Consider the following 25444-nt stretch of genomic DNA (forward strand, 5'->3'; position numbering starts at 1 on the left):
CGCGCAGGCAGAACAGTCAATTGGGATCCACAGCTAATGACGTTGTCTGGTAGTCAAAGGATTTTGCCGGGCCGTTTTCATGGCTGTAATTCTTTTACAAGAAATGAAGCCTCGCGGAAAGCTTGAAACGATCCTGGTAGTAACTTAATCCAAGCACTAGCCTGTATTTACACAAGCTCTCGGCCGGAGGTTACTGACCCCACCCAAGGGAGATGGCGGTTACAGGACCGGCTGGCCACTAGGAGCGCGATTCGTCAGGCTAATCCAAGCACCAACTCATCACAAGACAGGTAGATTTCAAGGATTTCAAGGACGCCAAAATTGTATACGATGCCCTGAGTATGTTTCTTTTTTAAATACTAAAAAAATCACTCTAATATCCATGAGTTATAACAGTGGGTCCTTCTTTTCCTCACAAATTCAGGTGTATTTACGTGGTGGGATTGCAGATATGATATGTTCTGTTTTTTTTATGATTAGCTTTTGGCCAATTCTTCAGTTACACGACAAACAAGTTATCTGTTCCCTGAAGGTACACGCCACTTCAAACGAGAGGTCGCATTGGCGGCATCTGGTAAGAACGGGTTCTTCTTTTATCACATGTAAGGTGCCGATCTCATCAGGAACATCCTACTGACTCAAGCCATGATACCAATCCAAAATCCTGCTAGAGATCCGTATAAGATACCTTGTTCACCTTCCTCTATGAGCTCTATATGTATATTTTCCTACCTTGCAGTAACATGTAACGTGTTACATACAGCAGAGCACCATACTACCATGCCACGTGCAATCAAATTGTTTATTTATCTATGCATTTTTTAGCTACGATATAGTTCTATTATGCTGCTGTGAGGAATAACATCACCATCAATATAACTGTTCGTTCGTAACATCTGTTCACACGCGTTGCACCAAACATGATATTGCAAATAATACTGCAAAGTTGCATTCAATTGCGACCAGGGTCCTACTAGTGATGATTTTATTCGATATGATTACTTCAATCCTGCTTGTTTGAATTGGAAGAGTGTCAGAATTTACTCGAACATAGAGCAATAAAAGTGATGCTTTCAACATTGAGTTTGTTGCTAAATGCTAAATGTCGTTAACATCAGCCAGTGAAGACAAACGTGCAACCTTATCCTATTAACGGGCAAAGTTATCTCGTAATCACGGTCATCTATTGGGACATAACGATTTAGGATTATTGTAATATCGAAAATGAGGTAATCAAATTAACATACATGATTGAATTTATCGATTCGACCGGGGTTGTGGTAATTGAATCACTTCGGAATTCTGATATTCTCTGGGGAACATAATTCTATATGGCTGTACCGACTTACATTTGCAATATGTGGTGATTTATCACAATCTGAAGTTGTGCTGGAAACGGTTCAAATCTCAGATTACCTGCGAAAATATTGCACAAAATATTTGCACCGGTGAATCTTCAATTGGAATTTCTCCTTGAGACAAACTTCTTTATTTTTCTTTCATTCAGATCATACGTGACTGTAATATCAGCTCATCTAATCGATTTCGAGTTTGGAGATGCACGATTGTTGCTTTGACGTGGCACATAAAACAAAATGGTGGACACAGCCGATGTACATCTGTTTGATTTTCTAGTCTAGAAATACGTTTATGTGCTGAGCTTGAATACTGTGCAAAAACTTTAAAGCGGAACCCAACATGTCACAATGTCAATGACTCATTGCAGTAGCCTGAAGACATTGCGGATGTAACGTTATCTCTTCTTTAGCTGAGAATGAACAACAACAGCCAGGTTGAGGAGCTACAGGAAGGATAACAGGATATCCCGCAGGAGAGGGAAATTATCCGTGAACATGATAGGTATCTTAGGTCTAATTGGCAAATACAGTGTTCCGGCGTAAATGTGCACAGGCGAGCGTTCAAGGACAACAGATATGATGAGAAGAGAAGGGTAGTTTGGAGATGAGCGCATCTGCAACATCTCGGATTGAAGGGAAGTTTCACCATTGTGCTCAGCCCAACCAAAACATGGGTTTAGCATCATACGGATACTTGTTAGCCTCGGTACATTTATCTGATCAGCAACAAATCATTATAAAAATGTACAGATTTTTGCGACAAAGAAATGCACTAAGATTCTGTCAATTGCTTTGAAAAATCTTCACAACGGGGTTTGTCTAGAAATGGCTAAATTGCCTGGTAACATCTTCATTTTGGTCTGTGAGTTCTGTACAGATTAAGTTACCTACTTAGTACTGGTGGGGACATTCTGATTTCTTCTCTATGTTTGTAGCTCGCGAGACGTGGTTTCTATGTCGTCCTCCAAGGTTGTCAGTGTTAAACACGTTCAGTTGAACTATGGCAACACGTGCAGTTGAACTATGGCAATACTGCCAATAGAATACGTTTTATAAATTTCTTTTTCTCTGCTCTATTGACAGGGACATGGTAACTAAAGGTACCCCTGCCTGATGCACAATTCTCTGCTTCCACATCCTGACCTGAAGATCTAGGCGCGGTTGGCGTGCTGATGGTCCCAGCCTGCGTGCCGACACAAACACGGGGAAATCTTACTTACAGAAGGAAACGTGTGTTGTTCCCGAGGGTATTTAGCACTAACGAAGATAGCAAATACGACCACTGCTTTCCGCGGGCCCGCACTTTTCCGCACTTTCATTTTCGTTACCGTCTATAAATTACAATTTGCTTCTCATAACAGGTACAAAAGGTCACCCTAAACAAAGCAGACAGGATAAAACCCTGGATGTATCCGTAATATCAAACAACATTTAACGTCGTTGAGGAGGAGATATGGCCTACGTGTGGGTGCAATGTAATGTTCGAGGCGTCGCCAACACAGCGCTACCTTGCTTAACAAACGTCGATGCTGTTTATCAGTAATGAGCCGATGTGTTTTTAAGCCTGAATCTATCCCCTGGAGTGCTTAAGTGTCAGGTGCAATGTCACATGGAACAATTGAGTGCAATTAGGACATCTCGAAAGGGTTGAATTAACGGCAGTATTCCATGTACTCGGACCTCTTGAGAATATCGGCACCTGAAGCGAAGTGCGCCGAGTACTCACGGCCTTATCAGTGGGATAAGCATCCTTTTATGAATGCCATTAAGAAGTCAGAATGCAGGATATCTTCAGAATTGATGAGTATGAGGACTTAAGTAGAAGGAGCAACGAGTGTAAAACTGCTAAAGATCATCTAAGAATAGCCAAAGGCAATTAGATACAAAACCAACAGCAGTATTATCCAAGTCATTCTAATTCTGTAAATTTTTAATGATTAACTTGAAATGATTATAGCACCGCAATGATAACATAATAGTCTTATCGACAATATCTCACGTGTACTTATCTGATCTCTAGACAAAGTTGCCTTCCAGTACATAGCACACTTTTTAATGTAACCTCGTCGGAATATGGCTAAAACGCCCTAAATCATATCGTTTGTTAACATGCAACTGTGACTTTCAGCCACATCCTAGCTCTGACTGATGCAAATCTAGTGTTTTCTATGAATCAGAGGACAATTGAATCACTTGGATTTGTCCACAGTGTACACACACACACACACACACACACATACACACACACACACACACACACACACACACATAGACACACAGACAGACCTAAAACAAAACTCCATTTCTTATGGAGGTAAACAAGCTTCTAAAACAGTAAAAACTTATTTAACTTAAAAAGCTAACGAAGATGTTGTTTGTCAAGTGAGACTGTGAAAACTCCACAAAGAGAGAATGAAAAGGAACAGTGTTTGATACGCAATTAAATCACCGCCCGCAGAAAAACTTTTAGAGCGGGGTTGAATGACAGAAGAGCACAAAACATGTGTCATTATTGGAACAGATTTAAATGCCAGCAAAACGTCTGAGATCTATTCCCTCAAAATAATTCCAACACTAATGACTTAGAAATGAATATATTTTTTTTCAAGTTGGACTGAAAACATGAAAAGAAACGGGAGCGAAGAAGAGAAGAAACCGGTGTCTGATTGGCAATTAATACACCGCCAACAGATGCGGGGTTGAATGCCCCCGTGTATAATTTTCAGTCTGTATATTGCATAATTCTATTCTCCATACCCAGTAATGTCGTTTGTCTGGCCGAATTGGTTGACAGAGTACAGACATCTGAGAAACGTGATCTGTAAATTCATACAAAACATTTTGCTGGCATGTGTTCCCATCAGGACACGTGTTTGGTACGCTCTGGGCGTGTTTATTGTATCCATTATTGTGTTTATCATTATCATATGTGTTGTTTGTACTTGCAATTAGTCCTCGGGGATGTTGTACACGCTGCGAATACATGGAGCGTCGCGACAAGTGCACCGGGTGGCATGTTTGACACCATGCAGACTTCGTCCCAGCTGACGAGATTCCACCACGTTTCAAGACTGCCAACCAAAACAAGAGTTCGAAGATCTCACGACTCCGTGGAATATTTAGAGTTTTTCTTATGGATTATTTAATTGTAGTTCACTAGCTATGCAAACAGGGTATTGGTTTACATTACACGCGTCCATTGATATCTTACTGGACTAATGTAGTTACGGTGAACGTGACTAGAATGGGGGAAAATAATGTAACTGCAAAAACACAAATAGCCAGACTAAAAACGACACCTTCCCGTGAATGTGTGGCCGCTTCCATTGACCCCATGACCTGGACTGCCGTCTCTGATTAACGACTTGTATCTACCACCTATGAAATCTACCTCCTGCCACTCTGGCAAGTCTGACCGAAACAAAGACTCCGTACACGGATACGTCTGACGCTAGATGACCTGATGCTTCACAGCATGGTCCTACATTGTGGCATATGACATACAGCGGCCGAGAGGCCATTCAAATATCCTCAATTGAGAAATGTACAAACTCTGAATATGCCTATGATAAACTTATCTGAAAAAACTATCTCTTTTTACTTCACTGTTGGTGCTTTTTAATTTTGGGTTTACTCCCAACAAATAAAGAGATATTTTGGGTTCTTTTGCCAGTTGAGTCCGTTGAAGCATTAGTTATGAATATCCGTTCGTTTTAACTCATTTGTTGACATCCCTCACTCTTCCAGATATACTAACTGCAGCGGCAGTGTCTGCCTTGTACCAACGACCAGGTCAGGTCGAGGGAATAGGTAGGTGAGTGGGTTGAAAGTTTCTATCTGTGCAGTACATACAAGACCAGACAGGGGACGCTAGCGAGTGGTATCTGGCAAAGTACCATTTACTTCAGCTCTTTATTCACGCGTTAAGATTTGAGAAAGCTGCTACTTAATCTAGCAATTTTTGTGTCCAACTTGTTTTTCCTGGTTATCACCGTACAATTCCTCCTTACAGAGCACACATTCATACACTAGAGCTTCAAGCTTTTGTATTTCTCGGACTTTGGAATGTTGGCAAATCTAACCCCGACCCACACGGTTTACTGAATAACAGTCACCACAAAGCCAAAGCAAATCATTTTCTACACTTGGACTCCCAACTGTGAAGCTCTATTCGACACTGTAGTCCGTACGTGTTTGGTCAAACGTCAGTACCCCGGAAAAGCTTCACTTAAACAACCCACTAAATCTTTTAAGGTTAGATTCTAAAAGAAAGAGGCAAGGCACCGGATGCACAATGAAACCACCTGGCGGGCAAGTGTTCAGCAGACATTGTTGTAGGGGAGGATAAAAGTTTGTGAGGATCCCTTTGAAGTTGGCTATGAGCAGAGCCTTTGTGTGCGTGACTAGTGATTACCTTACAACAGCCACACCTGCACAGCACGTCACTAACTACGCATTCCTCGCCAAACCTGTTCAGCCACTTTTACCCCGTGAACCCGCTCATAATTATGCCACAGAAATGTCACCGCGTAGATACAGCTACATATAACTTTTAACATACTAGTAGTCACTTACATCAGTCGACCATTCCAAAGGTAACACAAAGAGATGATTTGAAACTTCAAATGTGTTCCGTCATGTTGACAAAATGATTCTCTATTTGTTTGTTTGTGACCCACCTTGCTAACTGAATATTCTACATTGTAAATATTAGTAAAAAGTACGTCAGGCCGAGGCAGATTATCAGACATGACTAGCATGATGAATTTAGTCCGTGCTGGTTGTGTCCAAGTCTGTTCCCCTCGATGTTGTTAAAGGTTTAAGTGGTCGAATTCTATATTCTGGATACCGTCCAAGACGACAACTTTCGCATCAAATCAACACCACCTATCTATCTAACAAAAGTTTGGTACCGTCCAAGACAACAATTTTCACATTAAACATCTTTGTAGCAGCATTCATCGCTTCGGTAAACATCGAGGCCGTCCATCAACTTCTAAAATCATTTCACTCCGCTAACTTTTGTTTGACCTCGCCCTCAATTTGTGACGAGTTCCAGTCGGCACGCTTTGGCCTATCTACCAGTCCTGCTTTGATGTAAGCTTACTAATGAACTTGGTGCGCCAATTGTGGGTCAGAAGTGTTGGATATTAGGACAATCGTGTTGTTTTTCAGGTGAGTTACTTTTTAATTGTGACGAGTACGCCGTTCCTAACGTGACAAACGATTGTCAGTAGTCTTGTCATCCCTGTAATTGCAGCTGAGGTATGTATATACGGAACACAGTACATGTATATCTACCGTCTCCTCCAAATGTAGAGGACGGTTACTTCTCCTTGAATGGTGACATTGTTGGATGACTATGCACAGTCTACTGAAAGGTCAGTCCTGAGCTGCGTACTTCAGGGGGCACTCTGACCTCTGGAGTTTCATTGGACGAAGAGCTCCTGTCCATGTATTCCCGCTGTCGTCATTGCTAAGTACCCTTTTTGACACATTTCTGGCGTCTATGACGGAAGTGTCTTTATGATATTGGCTTCAGCTGCTGTAGAATGCCCGCAGATCGAAAACAAAATTGTCGAAGTTTTGCACTGCCCCTCCCCCTCCGGGGTCACATCATTACAGAGACAGCAGTGCGGCAGACAATGCCCCATTTTGTAGTGATGATACTTTCTGCCTACGGGCGACAACATGTTCCCCGACCGGAGTGAGACAACATTCCGCACAAGATCATCAATAAACTGTACAGTAAGGAACGTCGGATGGGATATACAGTCAAACGGGGAGGTCAAGTGTATGCTGCCGGATTGGGGCGGTCCCACCAATTGTTTTTTTTCCTAAGTGTGATTGAGCGTCAGTAATCTCACAGGTCACCTCCTGCCATGGCAACAATGGTCCGTCCCTTATCACAGAGCCCCAGACATCGACTGGACTTATGCTTTGTACCTAGATATTTTATTTTATTTTGTCTTGAAATCGTTTCGTAAGGAAAAATATTAATGACAAAAATGCATCAATATTTGAAGCGACTTTGAACCTCACCGATGGTGATGAAAATAGATTAGCACTTTTCCCTCATCGCAAATCCCCATTACAATCTACCTGTACCTGTAGAGTGAGCTAGATTAGAAAATAGAACTTAAAGATCGGCAATAGCGAGTGGAATGTTTCCAGTGACAGTCTTTTATCATTGCTTATACCATTGCAATTCATCCCTCGAAGGTATGGACGCATACCAGTTCATGGGTTCCTAAATGCCGCGGGGTCATTTCACATCTGAGACTACTCAGTCACACAGAAATGAAATAGCATTATGGCGATATAAACTATTCATAACAAACAATGCGAGGGGACGGTATGACAAAGGGTCACCCTTCCCCCTTAAGCACAGGGTTTCTCTGTCCGAATATCATAGCATATGTTGTTGGGGAAAGAGAGCTATTATCGCTAATGGCTACATTCCTTAAAGGGTGTGTCACAAAAAGGACGTGGCGCATAGTCACAGAGATATCCACTTAGCGGGGCAACTCCCAAGGCTCGGCTGAGTCAGTGTCCCTGCGTCCCTTGCGCTCTTTTGTTCAGACGTGTTTTTAAGACCGGGTGTGGTGACGTACGTCAAAGCCGGGCCAGGCGGGTTACCATTGGGAGATCCAGCAGCTACTGCCCTTTTCTCACGGTGTCTGCGTCTAGCGTCGGGAGGAAACCGGCCTGAACATGCCTGTGATAACGGTGAGTCAAGACATTTTGTCCCGAGACGTTTCATCAAGGGCTTACGACGCGTCATCGTGCCCCACAGAAATGACAAGAAGGCGGGTACATTGCTGGAATACTTATGGTGGTGCATTAACTTCCATGGCCTGCACCCCATGCAGCAATGGATCCAACTATACTAACAGTTTATTGACATTTGGCATTCCCAAAATATGTAACTATCTTAACTGATTGTCAAGGTTGGTAGAAAGAGAACATGGACGTTGCAAATGATATTTTCTCTCTGGCAAAAAGGTGGCACAATGTGTAAATTATGCATGAGACGCTTTCGCGAGGTCAGAACAATTTTGTGTCTTTGTCATAATGCATCGTCAAGACCCGCCCTATCATCAGGAGATTTTCTCAGAATGTTCCCAAATTAAGACAGGGTTTTTACGCCCTGCCCGCCATATTGGACAGCCTATTGTATGTTTACCTGTTACTAGTAGACGGGCAGGTATGAAGAGACATAGAAATGTCCTGTTTGACAACCGCGCATTGGGAGATATAATGCTCGCGTAATCGGTGATGCGTACAATATTGCTAACAATGAAGCAGAACGTCACATAATGATATGATATGATCATGGCGGACGTTTCGTACATCACATGACTACTCCATCCAAGACTTACTTCTTGAAATGAAATTAACTCTGAGTGTCTACGTTCGCTAAAGCACGTACATACATGTGAACGATGGAGTTGGAGTCAAAATTAACCCTTTTTTTCTCACCAAATTCACTACATGATTGTTAGGTTAAATTCTTGGAGGAACTGGTTGGGACACGCCTTCTTTTGAACTTGTAGACCCCTATTTTTTTACAACAATTATCTTACTGTATCTTTCCAAAGAGCTGCGACTGACAACACGAGACTCTTACATGTACATCTATCAGTGCTCGTTTGAGAAAAATCTTGAATTTGACCCGGGTTTTTTTTTCAATAATTCGCGGGATACAGTATCCTCTTCTTATGACATGGTATCATGATACTAGTCCGCTGATGACCTGCGGCGAAAATGTGCACTTTTTGAGTAAAGAAGACCTGCATTGTTTCGTTGACCTCCACAATTGAAGGTGCGGAAAGGTCACATTTTTGTCCGACACAGCCAGTTAACCGGGACAACAGCCCTGGAGTTCCCCACTCAGGACAGGAACATATAAAGCCGGAGAATTACACACGAAACCGTGGGGGGGGGGGGTCTGACCAGACAAACGGACAAAGAATGTAAAACAAAAGCAACAAAATATCAGGTTACCTATACTTGGTCGCTTACGTCTTGGTATCTTACTGAAAACGAAAACCCAATCGTTAATATTCCTGATGACGCTCAAAACACCAACCAGTATCATGCGATATGATGATACGCTTTATTATTGTATCAAAGGTGTTATTATGTTAACAATAGAAACAGTCTACAAACGTTATAGAGAAATTGAATCGGTATTTATCAATATATTCTATAGATCTACCTTAAGGATAATAATCCTTTATGCATTGTGTTGTTCATGGTAGTTGTGATATCGAAGATGTCATATCATCAATAGCGTTCGTTATGAATCAATTATTGACGACTTCGTCCGCGGTTAACAGCATGCAACCGTGAAGCGTTCATGGAGACAATTGTTGTGATATTAGTGAAGTATTACAGGCTGCCTCGGCGGGGTCATGGTGCAACGTACGTTTTGCAAATATCCCCACTTACTTTGGTTATCTATCTAGTTATACCCCCACTCCACTAGGACGGCGCTCTCGCCACGCGCTCTCTGCGACCTAAAATCTAACAGAGCGCTCAACGAATTTCATACATTAGAAAAAAAAATTACCCTTTGTGTATATTGTTGTCTTTCCACTAGTTCCAGCCATATTCTTACTACTAGTATTACAACTATGAAATCAAGGATTCGACAAATCCAATTTAGGTCGCAGCGAGAGCGCAGCGCGATCACCGTCTAGTGGAATTGGGGCATAATGTATTTCGTGTTCGCTGTCACATGCACAGTGCTGAGAGTTAACTTGTATGTTTTGTGACCGAGTTCAGGGAGTTCTCTCATGCTACTCATTAGTAGCATGCAGCGCAACCATACTAATTACTGTGTAGCTCTGTCACTTTTTTCCTTAAAAGTTTTAGTTTTACACTTTGTCAAAGTGTTTTCATGATGATTGTTTCAATCCGAGTTCAAACCAGATTCCCATTATACAAGCAAATCATTTAAACTTGAAAAAAATAAAGTCTCCAACATTGCACAGCTATCAATACACGCAAAACACAAGATGTAGTTCCCCCTTTGGAGCCCCGCGTGCCGATGATTGTCACTGTGCAGTCAACTCTGTGTTGTTCGCCAGAGGGTACCTCACGATTAACGCGCCGACTCAGGCATGATTTACTGGTATGATTATGTGATGTGATGGGGGGGGGTATCTTGTGTGCACTTCATCTAGATACAGTTTAGTAGCGTGGCCTTCATCATTTGGGTAAAAAAGGGGATATAAGATCGACCGTCATAATGTATTTAGCGATCTGGACTGATACATAAGTTACACAATCCGAGTCACAGACGTTCAGAGTTGATAACAAGGAGACTGTCATTCATACTTTGCTTCAAACTCTATTTCATCTTGTTTCTTTTCTTTTGAATTGAACTGTTTGCACTGTATTTTTTTATTTTCTTCTTTGAAATTTCTGGTCACCGAAACAGGATTGGATGTAACAGTGACTTTGAAAGGAGCATGTAGGTGACCTTCAATTTCTTTGAAGACCTCTAAATTTATGGGAATGAAAATGTTCCCCAGACTACACATATAGCCGCTAGTGTCTTTGATTTCATATCACTACAGGCTTGCTTAGCTTGCTGATATCAGATTTGTATGAAAATGTCATGAATTTCTAAAATTCATCATTAGTTGTCACTATTAATGTACGTTGCCATCACTGACCCCTGTGCCCCCAAATTGCCCTGATGCACTATCATAGCTGAAGAACAAGATCTTGCGGATTATAGAATTGTCCCAGTCTCAGCAGCTAGTTCACATCACTGATTGAGCCAAAAACAATTCTCTTAGGGGCCGCTTGGGATTTTTGTTTACACTTTTAGACCTAATCGTGTTGAGACTGCTGAAGTAAGACAACATTAAAGTTTAAACAACAGGAACGTTTGTATTTCAAATAGGACCACAAAATCAACGTCCACAAACCGGAGGAATAAGCTTTAAAGAATTTCCTAGCTTCCCGGTTGTTTGGAACCACGTTGCTGTTGAGTTCAAATGCATTTCTAAACAATCGAATGATGAAATGCATCTTATTTCATTATAGCTTATTTCTGTGATATTGATAAAAGTCCTTACGAAAATGAAGCCACAATGCTACATTGAAAAGTGACCTTTTTATGCGTAGGTCCCATTTCCAAAGCGGGGCCCGGTCGGGCAGCTTGCGGAAGTGAAAAATATGATATAAAAGACAACAAAAGACACAAAACGCAAGAAAATTACTTCTGACTAGAAATTGTGTATCTATTTGATATGCATATTTCATTTTTCGTTTTTGCAAACACACCAGCCGGGCCCCGGCTTGGAAATGTGACCCTAGCACAAATAGTAGGGTCAGAGAGGGAGTCTGTGGAGGAGGCATCTGGACCATCACAACTCTATTGTGTAATTTCCGAATCGTACTTAACTCAATGTTTGTTACCTTTACAGCACGGAGGCTCTGTCAGTGGGGAGGGAGAAGTTGAGGTGCTGGTAGGAGACTGGGACGACACCAGCGACATGCAGTCGCACCACAGCTATGGCTACCGGCCGTCTGGGTACGGGGCAGATCCCATCGAAATGACCCGGCTGGACACCGGATACGAGAGTGTCCGCGATCTGGACAACGGGTACCGAAACGGCGTCGGAAGTTTGCAAGAAATCAGCGTTTCACGATACACTTCAAGAGATTACGCCCCAAGGAGCACGTATCGGGAATACGAACGTCCGAAGTACATGAACGGAGGTCCTGCTAGGGAACGGGTCCGGCAGGTGAGCGGGGACTACCGCAGGATCACCGGGCCGCACCGAGACCAGCAGTACTATTCCATGGGAAGGCGAACGATGTACAGGGACCCTACCAGAGATAGGTATCAACCATACCAACAAATTGTACCTTACGGCACCGTGCATCGCCATGCTGAGCCACCGAGGCAAAGGGACGACCAGCCTGTCCGTCTGGTGCAGTACAGCAAAATTGTGGAGGATCCCGGCAAACGCCGTGTGGATGAGGCGCCTTGGGTGACAGCGAAAAGGCAACCTGTCCGGGAGAGGGCGAATTATCGGGTCGTCTCTGAAACTCCAGTTGCAAGGAAAGAGTCGGTCATTGATGACAGTTGGGTGAGTGTAAAAGTCAAAGATCACCACCGACCACCGCTTCAGGCTCCCAGGCCCATACCCAGCCCGCGCCTACACCGAAAAGATGTGCCTAAAGTCATGAATGTTCCGGAACCCACCGCTGTAAGTCACTCAAGACCGGACCCCTCGTACATATGGGCACCTCAGTCGACTGCGATCGACGGACCGTCGATGAACGAGCCGGTCATCAGGGCACCAGTACCAGCGGCGTCCGAACCGCCCCGCGTCCAGTCAGCGAGAATGCCCATCACACCAATCCCAGCCATGGCCTCCTCGGTTGTACATCATGAGGCACCTGCTGTAAGAATGCCCACGCCACCACGTGTTCCCACACCCCCTTCGATCCGGGCAGCCACTCCCCCCGACGTCTACAGGCCTGAACCACTCCGGATGCCGACTCCTCCACCTGTCGCTCCACCCACACCACCCAGAATACCGACCCCTGAGCCCATCCGTGCACCCACACCACCCAGAATACCGACCCCTGAGCCCATCCGTGCACCCACACCACCCAGAATACCGACCCCTGAGCCCATCCGTGCACCCACACCACCCAGAATACCGACCCCTGAGCCCATCCATGCTCCTACACCGGTGTTCCATGCACCGCCGCCGCCACCACCTCCTGAACCAGTTCGTGTTCCAACCCCGCCGTCAGTGCATGCCCCAACACCCCCGCGCATCCCCACACCCCCACGCGTACCGACACCTCCTCCATTTGAAGCCCCACGGGCACCAGAAGTAGATCTCCCCAGGTACTCTGCTCCGGATGCTCCTGAAATCGTCGCCCCGCGTTTCAGCGGTCCGGATGTAGATTACAATGCTCCGGATTTTGAGGCGCGACGATTCAGCGGTCCCGATGTTAATCTCGATGCTCCGGACATTGAGGCACCACGATTCAGCGGTCCGGATATTGAGGGGTCACGGTTCAGCGGTCCGGATATGGACGTCAACGCTCCGGACATTGAGGGACCACGATTCAGCGGTCCGGATATTGAGGGGTCACGGTTCAGCGGTCCGGATATGAACGTCAACGCTCCGGACATTGAGGGACCACGATTCAGCGGTCCGGATATGAACGTCAACGCTCCGGACGTCGAAGCACCGCGATTCAGCAGTCCGGATATGAACGTTAACGCTCCGGACGTCGAAGCACCGCGATTCAGCGGTCCGGATATGAACGTTAACGCTCCGGACATTGAGGCACCACGTCTCAGCAGTCCGGATATTAACATGGATGCTCCTAATATCAATGCACCAAGAATGAGCGGCCCGGAAGGAAATATATCATACGATCCCAACTTACCAAGAGCAGACTTGCAACAACCGACTCCTGCAGCACACGTCCATGCCCCTAGCCCAGAAGGAAGCCCGGCTTGTTGCCAGAAGTGTTTTGGGAAACCGAAGAGGCCAAAGACGAGGGCACCGCAGGGGGCGGTACCATACCCCGTGCAGGCTCCACAAGTCCAAGGTCCAAGTGGCTTCGATGGTCCATCAGTACAAGCACCATACGTCCAGGGACCAAGTGGTAGCTTAGAAGGTCCTTCAATGCAGGCGCCAGGTTTCGAGGCTCCCCGGGGAAGCATGGAGGGTCCATCAGTGCACGCACCCTCAGTGGAGGCTCGTGGCCCAGACATGGACACGCCTGATTACCAGGTAAGTCCTAAAGATTGGCGTATCAGACTCACACACCTACAGACTCAACAAGATCACATTCACAAGGACGACGTCTTGAACTATTTCTATTTAGACCGGGATGGGATTTTTGAGGCCCACGCCAAATTTCATGTTGCACAAATAATGAACGGCTCACGCGAGAGCCACCAAACTTGGTGGCTTTTCATCAAATGTCCTTAACAAAAATTTCAAATTGATAAAGTAAGTTCATCGTTTTTCGTGCTGTCATGGCAACGGGTTTTTGACAGGCATATTTTACAAAATCTGCTAATTTCAGTTCAAACAAGACCATAGCACGTCCAGGTCAAAAGATATAAAAACGGAAGCTCTGCTGCAGTACCAAGGTCACATACCAGGGGGCCCGAAATCGACCTTGAATTTTGGCTTCCCAACACCCGCCCATATACCAAATATCATCGAAATCCATCCAGAGGTTCTTGAGTTATGCTGACTAGAGTAGTGCGGAAACACAAACAAACAGACAGACACACCCAAAACTATATCTCCATTTTTCATGGAGATAACAATGACGTTTCGAGGCTTTGTTGATACGCCAAATGTATTTTCTAACATTGTTATCATCTTATGTAATCCAATGTAAATCTTATGATTCAACATTGATATTCTATGCTGATTTGATGACGTCATCCGTCAAAATCCAAGATGGCGGATAGAATCCCATAAAATTGCGTCATAATGACGTCATATTACGTCATTATGACATGAAATTTGTTAAGGTAAAACTAATTCACATGTGCATCATCCTCTGAAATTCGGTGGTTATACAATAAGTAGTTCAAGAGTTACAAAGGGCAGGTCTCAAAAACAGCACATTATTTTTGCTGGGGTCAAAAATGACCCCAGCGGACTCAACACAGATTTTCCTATATAACGTCAACAGTATTGTGCCCATCCCCCTAGAAAATTATGAAAGGTTAGAAAAGATGTCTACTGACAAAGTCACGGAAGGAATTTTTTTCAGATCAAACATGTTCAAATAGCACGTCAAAATCCACGCCTGGGGTCAAAAATGACCCCACTGGGGTGTATGAGGCCTAGGGTTTACACTTTGCCCTCAATTGAACAAGTTGACAGATTATCTTTAACGCTTGAAAGTAAATCTCTCTCTCTCTCTCTCTCTCTCTCTCTCTCTCTCTCTCTCTCTCTCTCTCTCTCTCTCTCTCTCTCTCTCTCTCTCTCTCTCTGCTGGGCGCCAATTTAGTACATTCTGACTGATAATCTGTAAGAATTGTTCCACAATACAATAGAGAGAGAGAGAGATACATAGATAGATTATGCGTCTTTGCTGTAAACACCAATAACTACGCCCCTGTACCACCAAATTGAATGACTCATGTGTAAAAAATGCCCGAAGGGTAACGCCCGAAGAAGAAATGGTTTGGACATAAACTGCAGAGGCCCACACCTTTGTTATCTGTTTCAGGCTGATTTGTTCCAGTGATCTCTGTCACTATAGATGTGGAATCTTTCATAATGCTGGGCGCCAATCTAGTACATTCTGACTGATAATATGTAAGAATGGTTCCACAGTACCACTGTGATGCTACACTGTCTCCAATATAAATCACACTGCACAGATTCGACCTATTCGCTGTTGATACCAAGACAAAACCTTCGACTAAAATCCAAACCCAATTTCTTAATAACGTATCTCAAGATGCACCCTAGGTTACCATGATACTAATTTTCACACTGTGGAAAGCACACACATTACTCTGTAGTCACCCATTGCCCACTCATGTGTGCACGTGTGTATGTTATTGCTCAGAGACCTGACATCAACTCCCCCACTCATCGAGAGAGTATTGACAATCCCAGCTATCAGTACCCTCCGCCTAGAGTGGATGCGCCCCAGGTGAGAACGCCTAGTTTGGGGCATATCGGGAGAGCATACACATATATGCGCCTATCTGTCCATGCATGTCTTCCACACCATGTTTAAAAAAAGCAGTTCCCTTGCACTCTCTGTTCGAGAAAGTGCTTGGGGCACGGTGCTGGGAATACAGACTTACATGGGTTTCACTTATATCACAAATCTCATACTCATCTGCTGGTGTTACATTACACATGGATCATTAGCTTATTCTAACCATTGTCTGGTTGTCTTACACAGGGTGCTGTCGCCACACCGGCAACACCACAACCAACTTTCCAAGGTCACGCGCCATCAAGTCAGAACCTCATTGACCCGGAAGACAAAGGATACTGCCCAGCCTGCGTGTAAGTGTTTTTTTTTTCAAATTAAATATCAATAAATCTAAGAAAAACACAACCTCTGGACAAAAACAGCAATATAATCAAGTAAGAAACAGCAATACATGGAAAATGTAGACCTGTTCATTTCATGAATATTTTTTTACATATCACTATCATGTTTGTCTCCCATGTCTTATGTCTTAAAATGACACGGAACATGAAGCACACACCTGACCACATACCCGTAACATACATTTCTGTTCCACTAACATGATCTGCTCATACATGTACATATGTCGAAAAAAACAACAAGAATAAGTTGACTCTACTGGATTAGCTTAGTTTTTCACTTTTGTTCACTGTGTTTAAGCTATGTGTTGTATATATTTCAATGTATATGTCACATACATGTTAGTTAGGTTCATGTTAGACGACTGTACCTAGCCCCTCCGGACACGAATGTACAATAGAGGTGTTTCATTCATTTAATAACCCGTGCCTTGATGTGTCTCTCGCAGTTGTTGCACCTTGCCGTGCTTCAAGTGTTGCCCGAAGGCCTGCAGACGGCGACCAAACTCGCCCAGCCAGCGCATGATCAAACAGGCCAACACAGTGGATGAGAAGTTCGGCTGGATTGGCGTGGGGATATTGGCTCTTCTGGCAATAGCTGGGATCCTCATGGCACTGGGATTCATTGGGTACTTTTCGGGAGGTGCGTGATGCTGTTAGTAACTAGCTTGTTACTGCCATTGTGCAGAAATGCTTGTGTTTTTTTGGTCATCACCTTATTTTTGTGACTTCTTCTATCTACATATTGACATGGATGGTCACTGTGTAAAAGTAAATATATGACGTTGTTAGCGGAGATAATATTTGAAATTAAATGACAGATTTGTCTTTCTTTTTCATTAGGTACACCACCCATCGCCGGTCCGTGAGGGTTTGTCCACTGAGGCGTCTTCAAACGAGCATATCTGGCTGAAGATTATAATAGCTTTTCTAGCGAATTTGTGGCCATTCAAACATATAAACATATGTTCTTTCCTTTCTAGATTTATCAGGTGATCAAATTGTTACTTCATTAGCAGACTAATTTACTTAGCTGGTAAATCGAGTTTGTCAAATGTATTTTATTTTTGAAGTAACTGGCATGAAATGAGAGGAGTAATAGCAAGTAGATCACGGTAAACAATTGTTTATCCTGATTTGAATCTCTCCGTGATGAAAGACAGCTAGACGATAATATGGTGCTCCCAAGGTGTCTTTGTTTTCACAATTTTGTACATTGAAGAAGAGCTATGTGGAAGCAAAAATTAGGTTCATGGAAAAAATCGAAAAAGTTAACAAAAAAGATTGGTCCTTTCTTTGCTGCAAAATTCATTGTATTGTACTTTTCAAAATGATAAATTTATGTTCGCTTAACCATATTCAATACTACCAATAGCAATAGCAATATATATGTATGAAGTTATTAGCAAATGGTACCGGTTTGGGGTTTAGAGCGGGTCATAAAACAGGCCCCAGGGACTGCTAGTGAAACTGTTTTGCAAAACGCTCCCAAAAAACAAACCACGGCCTCTTTTTGTCGCGGATACATTAATTCCGTTGATATAAGTCAGTTGTATTCCTGTACGACTTGGGCCTGTCTTTGATCCGTGTATAAACGCACACCCTGCACATGGTTGATAGCGGCAAGCTGATGACAGTAATGTACATAAGCCTTCATTATTTGTACTTATTGCAAACGTTTATAAATGGCTCTGAGACCTCAATTTGAAATGAGGAAGATTATTACTTATTATATTACAATACTTATGTATATTTGTGCTTTGTGAATGAGCTTGTTATGCGTTATTATGTGCCTGTTATTAAGTGTAAGTGTCTTGAAGTAAAATCTTTTGACAAAAAAAAATTTGCTGACTTTCCACACAAAACTCCACGTTAGTATTCTATAAATTTCTTCATCTGCTAAATATAGAATGCCTAGCCTAGTCCTAAAACCGATATTTTCATACCTTTTAACTTTTATACATATGATGTTAGAATCTTGTCAAAATATAGATTTTATACATTGGTAATGGTGTAGAAAAACTGCCGAAGAGACTTAATCGTTTTTAAGAAACTATTTTCTTCAAACAGCAATTAATTGACTTCACTTATACAGGGTGAACATGTGCAGGGTGCAAGAATGTATCTATTTGTTTCTAGAATAAAATATGTTTCCGACTGCTTGTAGACTAGATAAGCACGAAAAGACTATATATATACTAGTATTCTCTATTATATTTCTGTGCAGCTGACAAAATGATTATGATGCCATATAAATTACAGGGACGAGAGAGATTGTTTCCGACCGATTGGAACTGATCATAGGTACTTGTATGGCGCCATGCAGTAGGCATAACAGGAATGAAGTGAGAAAATGTCAGCAAAGGAGAAGGTAGTTGAAAGGTCGGTGATATGCTTGAGATATATATAAAGCTTTAAAAGATACCAGACAAGTAAGGTCATTTCTGTCTAGCGGAGTTGGTCAATATACTTGCTTGGTCTGCAATGGTACATTTGTATATTCCATTGTTCGCTTTTCATCTATAACCAATAAACTCTAGTGGTAGAACCAACTGCCTCCTGTTTTGAATTCTGAACTTTATTTCATTATGAATAATCAGTAGGACATCATCATTTTAATTGGGTCAAGCTATTTTCATACATTTATGTTTCCTACGGTACATCTAGAATTGACATCAGAATTCCTGTTGTTCTTGTTGCTTTATATTCCTTAATCCAATTATACTACGAACCTGTTTTCTGTGTATCTGACATTTGGCAATTTGACATTAGTCGAGATCAACATCACATTAGACTGTACCTCTAAACGGGATATTTGGGTCGGATTCATATCACTAAATGCTACCCATCTCACAAAAATATGTTTACATCATCAATCAATTTCAAACAATACCGTTTGTCCCAGAGGTTGCATTTACCTCATCTTATTTTAATGACGTCTGCTGACCGGGTGAAAGCTAGTCTCACGCAATAATCGATCAGGAGACGCGCATGCGCAGTGGGTGCAACATGGCTCGTGACGCAGGGAACGTCTGTGCTGTTTATTGTCTAGGGATGTGTGAATAGCATAACGGTAAGGTGTGTTTGTGTTTTGAATGGTTGACGTACAGTTATGTCAATGGAAAAGTTGACAAAATAGCCAGAAAATATCTTATCTGTTGCCAAAATGGCCAGAAAATGCATCATAGTATCTCCTGAAACCTGGGTTGTACCGAATTATAGGGATCAAGTCCTAATTGTAACAGCGTTCGAGGTTCATTGGTCGTTTTCCTGTAGTTGTCTTAATCCATTCATATGTTTTATTTTTATTTTTATTTGAAATTTCTGATATGGTGTGAATTTCAGTTTCACCCATGATTCAGTATTATATATACATGTTTGGAAAAAGACGTTTCCAGACCCTTTTAATTATTTATTATTCACATGTACGACAGAACAGGCACTACATCATGCGAGCAGATTACACGTAAATGTTATAGTCCATGATTCATCAATTAGTATTGCGCCTGAGGCAATGACCCCTGACATACCAAGCAACGATATTAGACTGACCTTGTTGAATATTTGTAATATTGTCCTTTAAAAAATTCTGCATTGTTAGATATCATGGCTAATAAAAGTAAAATTATAATTCTTAATTCTATTCAAGGCTTTCGCCCTGTTATATATTATATGCTGTAGCAATTGTATATTGTTGTACCATTAATATGTAATGATATATGTTGATAGAGTTATTCGGACTCAAATGACTGTGTATCTCTGTTATATTGTATCTGACCCTTACCTCTTCCAACATGACCTCAATGAAAAGCGGCCTGTGTGCCGATTTGAGCTTAGCATGAATAAACAAAGGCTCAAACAAACAAAGGCAATAATTCTAATTGTGGCCACGCCATTGATACATTAGTTGCATTCTTCTGCTTTCCCTTCCTGTTCTTATGAAAAGGTACTATGGCCCAGGCGAGACCACTCCTCTCACGGGGGTGGAAGAATGATCTAGAGATGGTCAAAAACCTGGTGTCCATTGACCTGGCTCGTCCTGAGGGAAGGCGACAGGTAAATTAACAAGCATCAGTTAACAAGGATTACTTGGAGCACGGTGTTTCCTTTAGAATTAGTGTGTAGTGATACCTATGTGCGCAAACCTTTCTCCATCTTATGTCAAGCTACGAGTATCAGTAACACATTGACAAGGCAATGCCTACAAACCGTTAAGCATTAGCCTTGAATTTAAAACTTATACAACGATCCAACATTCAGAAGGTAATTGAGAGATATACCTGAAACCCGAAGTCTCTCTTGGCTCCAAATACTAATGGTAAATGCGTTAATCATAACATTCTTCTCTCCACAGGTTGTAGAAATTGTGGAGAATCTGAAGACAAAACTTAACATTCCGGAATGGGCACGTCATCAGTTGGCCGGGCGGGTTCGCAGTTCGTACCGAAACCTCGCCTGCTACAACCTCGCCACCGCAGCTGGTGTGGCATGTACGGTACGACAACCTGCATATTCATACACAACACCTTTGTCTTTCATACATTTGAGTCAAATGTTGCGATAAAAGGCAACTATAAGTAACACGAATACAAAACGATATGCATTTAAGATTTAAGATGAGTTTCATATGAGCTATTTTCATCAGTTTTTATCGTACAAAACATGCCATTTCAAACTAAGACAACACACATAAATCCGCCACATTGAAAAACAGTGGGTTTGACATCTCTAGTGCAGCATCCTTCAGGTACCGATATGCACAGTTCAGACATACCGGGTGCTTTATAAAAATGGGGGAAGTTGGGTTGGAGATCTATTTGGACGTATCTTTGCAGGGTGGCGGAATTATGTACCCTGGTTGAATAATGTTATTAATTAGCAGATGTGAAATGAGGTTGCGTCCATCATATACTTAGTATCCTATATACCTACACCACCGCCCCTCTATCACAGGCACTAGGTTCTGTCGTGACGTATGTAGCCCTAGTGGACAAGATGGAAAAGAGGGGACCCGTCCCAGATGACATCATGGAATCGATCACAACTTTGCTACAAAACAATGCCAAGCAGGTTAGCTACTTTCATGTTTTATCAGGACGTTGGTTTTAACAATACTCCTGATCATGATAGTTAAACGCGGCTCTTTTTTATATTTTGTCTGACTCTTACCTTCTCCCTCATGACCTCAATAGAAAGCCGCCTGCAGTCCGATTTGAGCTTCTCATGAATAATCTTCCTACCTATTCTATACAGGTGAACATAGCATTTGAAGCCTGCAGTGTGAACCTCCGAGCCCTGGAAGCTGCGATCGAAGATGACCCTGCACTTATGGCGAACTCAGACATGAAGCACTACCTGGAGGCGTTAGACGTGGTGGGTATAAACAGGCGTCGGAGTAATACTGTCCATGGTGCTGAAAAGACTGCCCGGCAACCTGTCAACCGTGACACGGTAATAAGGCGAACTTTGGGTCTTGGCTGAATCGACCATTTTGGCTACCTTAATTTCTAAACATAGCGGTACATGCACATATCAGATCTACTCTGCATCTAAAGGTAAACACATCTCCAAGGCATAGCAAGATCGTACACACAACTTGCATGCCGTGTGCCATGCAAGTCAATGGCAGAGGGACCTTTTACGAGGTTAACGACTACAAATTACTAGTAGTTATCTTCAAACATTGTGTGCTTACTCTCCAGACATAGCGATACATGTACATATCAGATCTACTCTAGATCTAAAAGTATATAAGCACATCTAAAAGGCATCTCAAGATCTCACTCACAACTTGCATGCCGTGTACCCGGTAAGTCAATGACAGACGGACCTTTGACTACGTTTGAGACTAAAAATCACTACTTCAAACATAGTGTATTTCTTTTTCAGGCGTCACAGACGTGGAATGACAGCCAGGCGGACGACGAGCGGAGAGTCACTGCCGCGGGGGACGCACGTGATCAACACGTGCTCATCTATGACGTCATTGACACTATGTCTCAGACAGAGGCTGCTGCTTCTGATGACTTAAAAGATAAAAAAGAACAGGTACGTCCCTTCATCGGCTTTCACCACTTTTTATCAATTTCTTGCAATATTTTTTGTAATAGGCTAACTATGTAATAGGTATAATAGGTTATGATTCTGTATTTTGTAACTTTCAGGTGGAGGAGAGCATGGCATTCTGGGAATGGCTCATACTGGTGGCGATAGGACACTTGGCCATCCTCAACATAGCTAAACTCCTACAGGCATTGCATTAGACATCAAGATCAGTGCGGAAGGAAAACTTTATCTTAGTGTTATATTCATGAATCTGAGTCTTCCTTTCAAGAATGAATAGATGAAGTTTTGCAGACCTAAATTAGATAATAGGATCTGGAAAATGTTTTTGCAGAATTGCATGCATCTATGTATTTTGCAAGGTTGCGAGTATGGGAGCCCCATGGCCTGGTGAACTAAATAGGATGGCAACCAGGCTAGGTTAGTAGGCAAACATTGCAAGTTGATATCAAACAATATGTCTACCTATTGGCCTGTATATAAGTATTGTATTGGAGAACATTTGCAAGTATTGAATGAAGCTTATTTGTCATGTACCTTGGAGACATTAAATAACACGAATGATAAAGATGTGTACTTTATTCTTATCATAGTGTGCAGTACACACCCATATTACTCTACACACTACATTGGATGAGACAGTCACCAATGCCATCTAGCTCACAATTCCAACAAGGCTTAGTGATTCTACCGGTACTTATCATGATAAAACAGGATCTATTACACACTTTTCTACAGTGTGTTGTCTGCAGATATCAAACTTATTTAATCTTCTTTTCATTCAGCAATAAACTGGAAACAAATCTATTACATTCTCATATATGCTGATCACATCTGCACAGGTTCTTCAGGTATCAACTTCCAAAAGCAATGGCTGTGTAATGATATTTCAAAGCCACTTTTGTATTTACCTCATCACAATGAGATCTGCACTACAGACATTACATCATGTTTACGAGGCTATTGACCTGGAGATGTCCAGTAAGTAGAATGTGTGACCTTGCCACCATTTTGTAGCTTTGCCCTGTACCCTTTCTTGAAATACTTCCTATGCCTGATCATGTTGTTAAGAGTACTGTACACATGACTGTAATATTTTCCTGGCTCCCCGGTGAACTCATTGTACCTCGTGTGGTACTTTTCAAAGGGGTCGTTGATGTACCACTTGCGTGTCTTCCAGTACTTGGTGACCATCTTGTCCAGGAGGCGGTTTTGCCGGTTATTGCAGAAGACGTGTTGGCGAAGACGATACTTCCTGGCTGCAGATTTTTTCCACAGGCGCTTCTTGTAGCCAGCCTGTGGCAAACATAAGAAAAGAAGACTGGTGAGCAAAAGTGAAATTGAACATGTAAGAAAAATGTATCAAGATGTTCTCAGAACAAGCTTGCCTGGATAGATACAATGTATCAACAACAGGATTCCCTATGCTGAGACCTACCCTTCGCCGTATCCAGAGACCACAGTTAAGTCTATAGAAGCGTTTTATCACTGGCTTCACTGTCTTTGGGCTTCCTCTTTTCCTGCTGAAGGTGATTTTGGTTCTCAATTGTTGTTGCTGTACCGCTGGCTGCACTGGATTCAGGAGTGACACTTTCCTGAAACAATAAGGAGGAAAATCAGAACGCAGTTTTATCCAAAGAATGGAAAGTAGCATCTTCAAATTCTTGATAAGACTTGACATTATCCATTGTAATGTTTCTATGGCTTACCTCCGGCAGAAGGATCCAACAAAAGGGTGGTGCAGTGGCCTACTGTTTGTGTGGACATTCATACGCTGTAGACATCTGCCCAGTGCACCAACTTGTGCCCCTGTTGATGTCTGAGCCTTCGGACTCAAGAGAGCAAAGGCTCTACAGACGACTGGCGAGGATGATGTGATGTTGCTGCGATGTGTCGAGAGTTGGCGAAACCCAGGTCCACCATATAATGACCCTATCCCACCTTTTCAAACAGAGGAGGGAGTTAATGACATGCATGTGGAACACTCACTCACAGTAAGTTTAACATGTTATTTTCCACTTCATATGACATCATTTGCACCATGTTGAAAAATTATTTTGTATGCCAACACCTAAAACACTGCTGTACTCCAATATGGTTGCTAGTGGACTCATATCATAATCATGATTTCAAGGAAAAGTACATGGTTAGTTCCTCCTAGTGTCAGTTTCCATGTGTTCCATTGATGCCAAAATAACTTATAAACAACTGTCATTGTTTGAATCAAATTAATCTCTGAGCCACCTGGTCTAGCAGCTAGTGCTAAATTTATGTTAGTTATTCCTGCTAAAGCTGCGCAGCAGTTTTAGTCCTGGTTCTGTGAAAGGTATAAATATACGCTCATAATATGATACATAAAAGTATCCAAACCCTGCAGCATTAAAATAATATAAAGTTTCGTGAGTTTTTCTCGTGCTTCGGATAACCATAATGTAGCTATTCAACAAAATTGAAAGCCACAAATGTTGACAAAACTTAGTTATGAATATTTCTGTTCTATTCTATAGTGTATAAATTTGTTGCTGTTGTTGTCCCTGTTCAAATTGACATAAATTATTTATGTCTCCGCTAGACGTAAAGTTCTCTGTTCCACATTTTTGGACGCACGCTAGTTTCGAAATTATATGCAAATTATGGTTTTGCTGCCAAATATCCCTGCAACAGATGCCCTAATCGCCACGAGACAAATTCAGCGCCTTTTAAGCTGCATCCTCATTATTTTACGATGCAATTCTGTCTCCGTAACTATTCATAAAGCTGAAAAATAACGATAAAACTTACATCCCCGCAACCTCGCCAGGAGCGCCGCCATTTTGCGTGACCTGTCCTTCTAAAGGTCGAAGGTAAAGGTCACAAAATTAATAAACAACTATTTTCGCAACCGTGCGTGATGATATTAGGAAAAAATTACAGACTCTGTACATCTAT

The 25444-nt window shown here is 42.4% G+C and overlaps 3 protein-coding genes across 6 annotated transcripts; 2 read left to right on the plus strand and 1 right to left on the minus strand.

Annotated features, from left to right (window-relative positions):
• Nucleotides 1-6321: 6321 nt before the first annotated feature.
• On the plus strand, nucleotides 6322-19005 carry LOC136430954 (uncharacterized). 3 transcript variants are annotated; one of them, XM_066422072.1, is made up of 6 exons: nucleotides 6322-6533; nucleotides 11804-14146; nucleotides 15957-16043; nucleotides 16302-16408; nucleotides 16903-17096; nucleotides 17297-19005. In XM_066422072.1, the coding sequence occupies exons 2-6, from the start codon at nucleotides 11873-11875 to the stop codon at nucleotides 17320-17322; spliced, it is 2688 nt and encodes an 895-aa protein (XP_066278169.1). In that variant the 5' UTR covers nucleotides 6322-6533; nucleotides 11804-11872; the 3' UTR covers nucleotides 17323-19005. The 3 variants fall into 3 exon arrangements, with proteins under 3 accessions (XP_066278169.1, XP_066278168.1, XP_066278171.1); XM_066422071.1 differs by lacking the exon at nucleotides 6322-6533 and adding an exon at nucleotides 7897-8087; XM_066422074.1 differs by lacking the exons at nucleotides 6322-6533; nucleotides 15957-16043 and adding an exon at nucleotides 7898-8087.
• A 417-nt stretch (nucleotides 19006-19422) lies between these two features.
• On the plus strand, nucleotides 19423-23084 carry LOC136430957 (uncharacterized). Of its 2 annotated transcripts, none has more exons than XM_066422080.1 (7): nucleotides 19423-19526; nucleotides 20400-20509; nucleotides 20808-20948; nucleotides 21407-21523; nucleotides 21707-21826; nucleotides 22343-22501; nucleotides 22618-23084. In XM_066422080.1, the coding sequence occupies exons 2-7, from the start codon at nucleotides 20405-20407 to the stop codon at nucleotides 22714-22716; spliced, it is 741 nt and encodes a 246-aa protein (XP_066278177.1). In that variant the 5' UTR covers nucleotides 19423-19526; nucleotides 20400-20404; the 3' UTR covers nucleotides 22717-23084. The 2 variants fall into 2 exon arrangements, with proteins under 2 accessions (XP_066278177.1, XP_066278178.1); XM_066422081.1 differs by having other exon boundaries at nucleotides 19492-19531.
• Nucleotides 23078-25424, minus strand: LOC136430956 (large ribosomal subunit protein bL35m-like). Its single transcript, XM_066422079.1, has 4 exons — nucleotides 25298-25424; nucleotides 24226-24457; nucleotides 23955-24111; nucleotides 23078-23812 (listed from the first exon to the last, which is right to left on the minus strand). Exons 1-4 carry the CDS (start codon nucleotides 25326-25328, stop codon nucleotides 23477-23479), a joined length of 756 nt encoding a protein of 251 aa, XP_066278176.1. The 5' UTR covers nucleotides 25329-25424; the 3' UTR covers nucleotides 23078-23476.
• Nucleotides 25425-25444: the final 20 nt, after the last annotated feature.

This window comes from Branchiostoma lanceolatum, chromosome 3 (genome assembly GCF_035083965.1).
Source record: "Branchiostoma lanceolatum isolate klBraLanc5 chromosome 3, klBraLanc5.hap2, whole genome shotgun sequence".
Classification (NCBI taxonomy): Eukaryota; Metazoa; Chordata; class Leptocardii; order Amphioxiformes; family Branchiostomatidae; genus Branchiostoma; species Branchiostoma lanceolatum.

Excerpts from the sequence above, each read along its gene's own strand:
- LOC136430956 (XM_066422079.1), bottom strand. The coding sequence starts at position 25,328 with ATGGCGGCGCTCCTGGCGAGGTTGCGGGGAT. Across the intron at positions 24,458-25,297 it reads CCTGGCGAGGTTGCGGGGAT|GTGGGATAGGGTCATTATAT; the intron begins GTAAGTTTTATC and ends CTGTTTGAAAAG. Across the intron at positions 23,813-23,954 it reads GTCTCTGGATACGGCGAAGG|GCTGGCTACAAGAAGCGCCT; the intron begins GTAGGTCTCAGC and ends TGTTTGCCACAG.
- LOC136430957 (XM_066422080.1), top strand. The coding sequence starts at position 20,405 with ATGGCCCAGGCGAGACCACTCCTCTCACGGGGGTGGAAGAATGATCTA. Across the intron at positions 20,949-21,406 it reads CAGCTGGTGTGGCATGTACG|GCACTAGGTTCTGTCGTGAC; the intron begins GTACGACAACCT and ends CCTCTATCACAG. Across the intron at positions 21,827-22,342 it reads ACCTGGAGGCGTTAGACGTG|GCGTCACAGACGTGGAATGA; the intron begins GTGGGTATAAAC and ends TTTCTTTTTCAG.
- LOC136430954 (XM_066422071.1), top strand. Across the intron at positions 16,044-16,301 it reads CTAGAGTGGATGCGCCCCAG|GGTGCTGTCGCCACACCGGC; the intron begins GTGAGAACGCCT and ends TGTCTTACACAG. Across the intron at positions 17,097-17,296 it reads CATTGGGTACTTTTCGGGAG|GTACACCACCCATCGCCGGT; the intron begins GTGCGTGATGCT and ends CTTTTTCATTAG.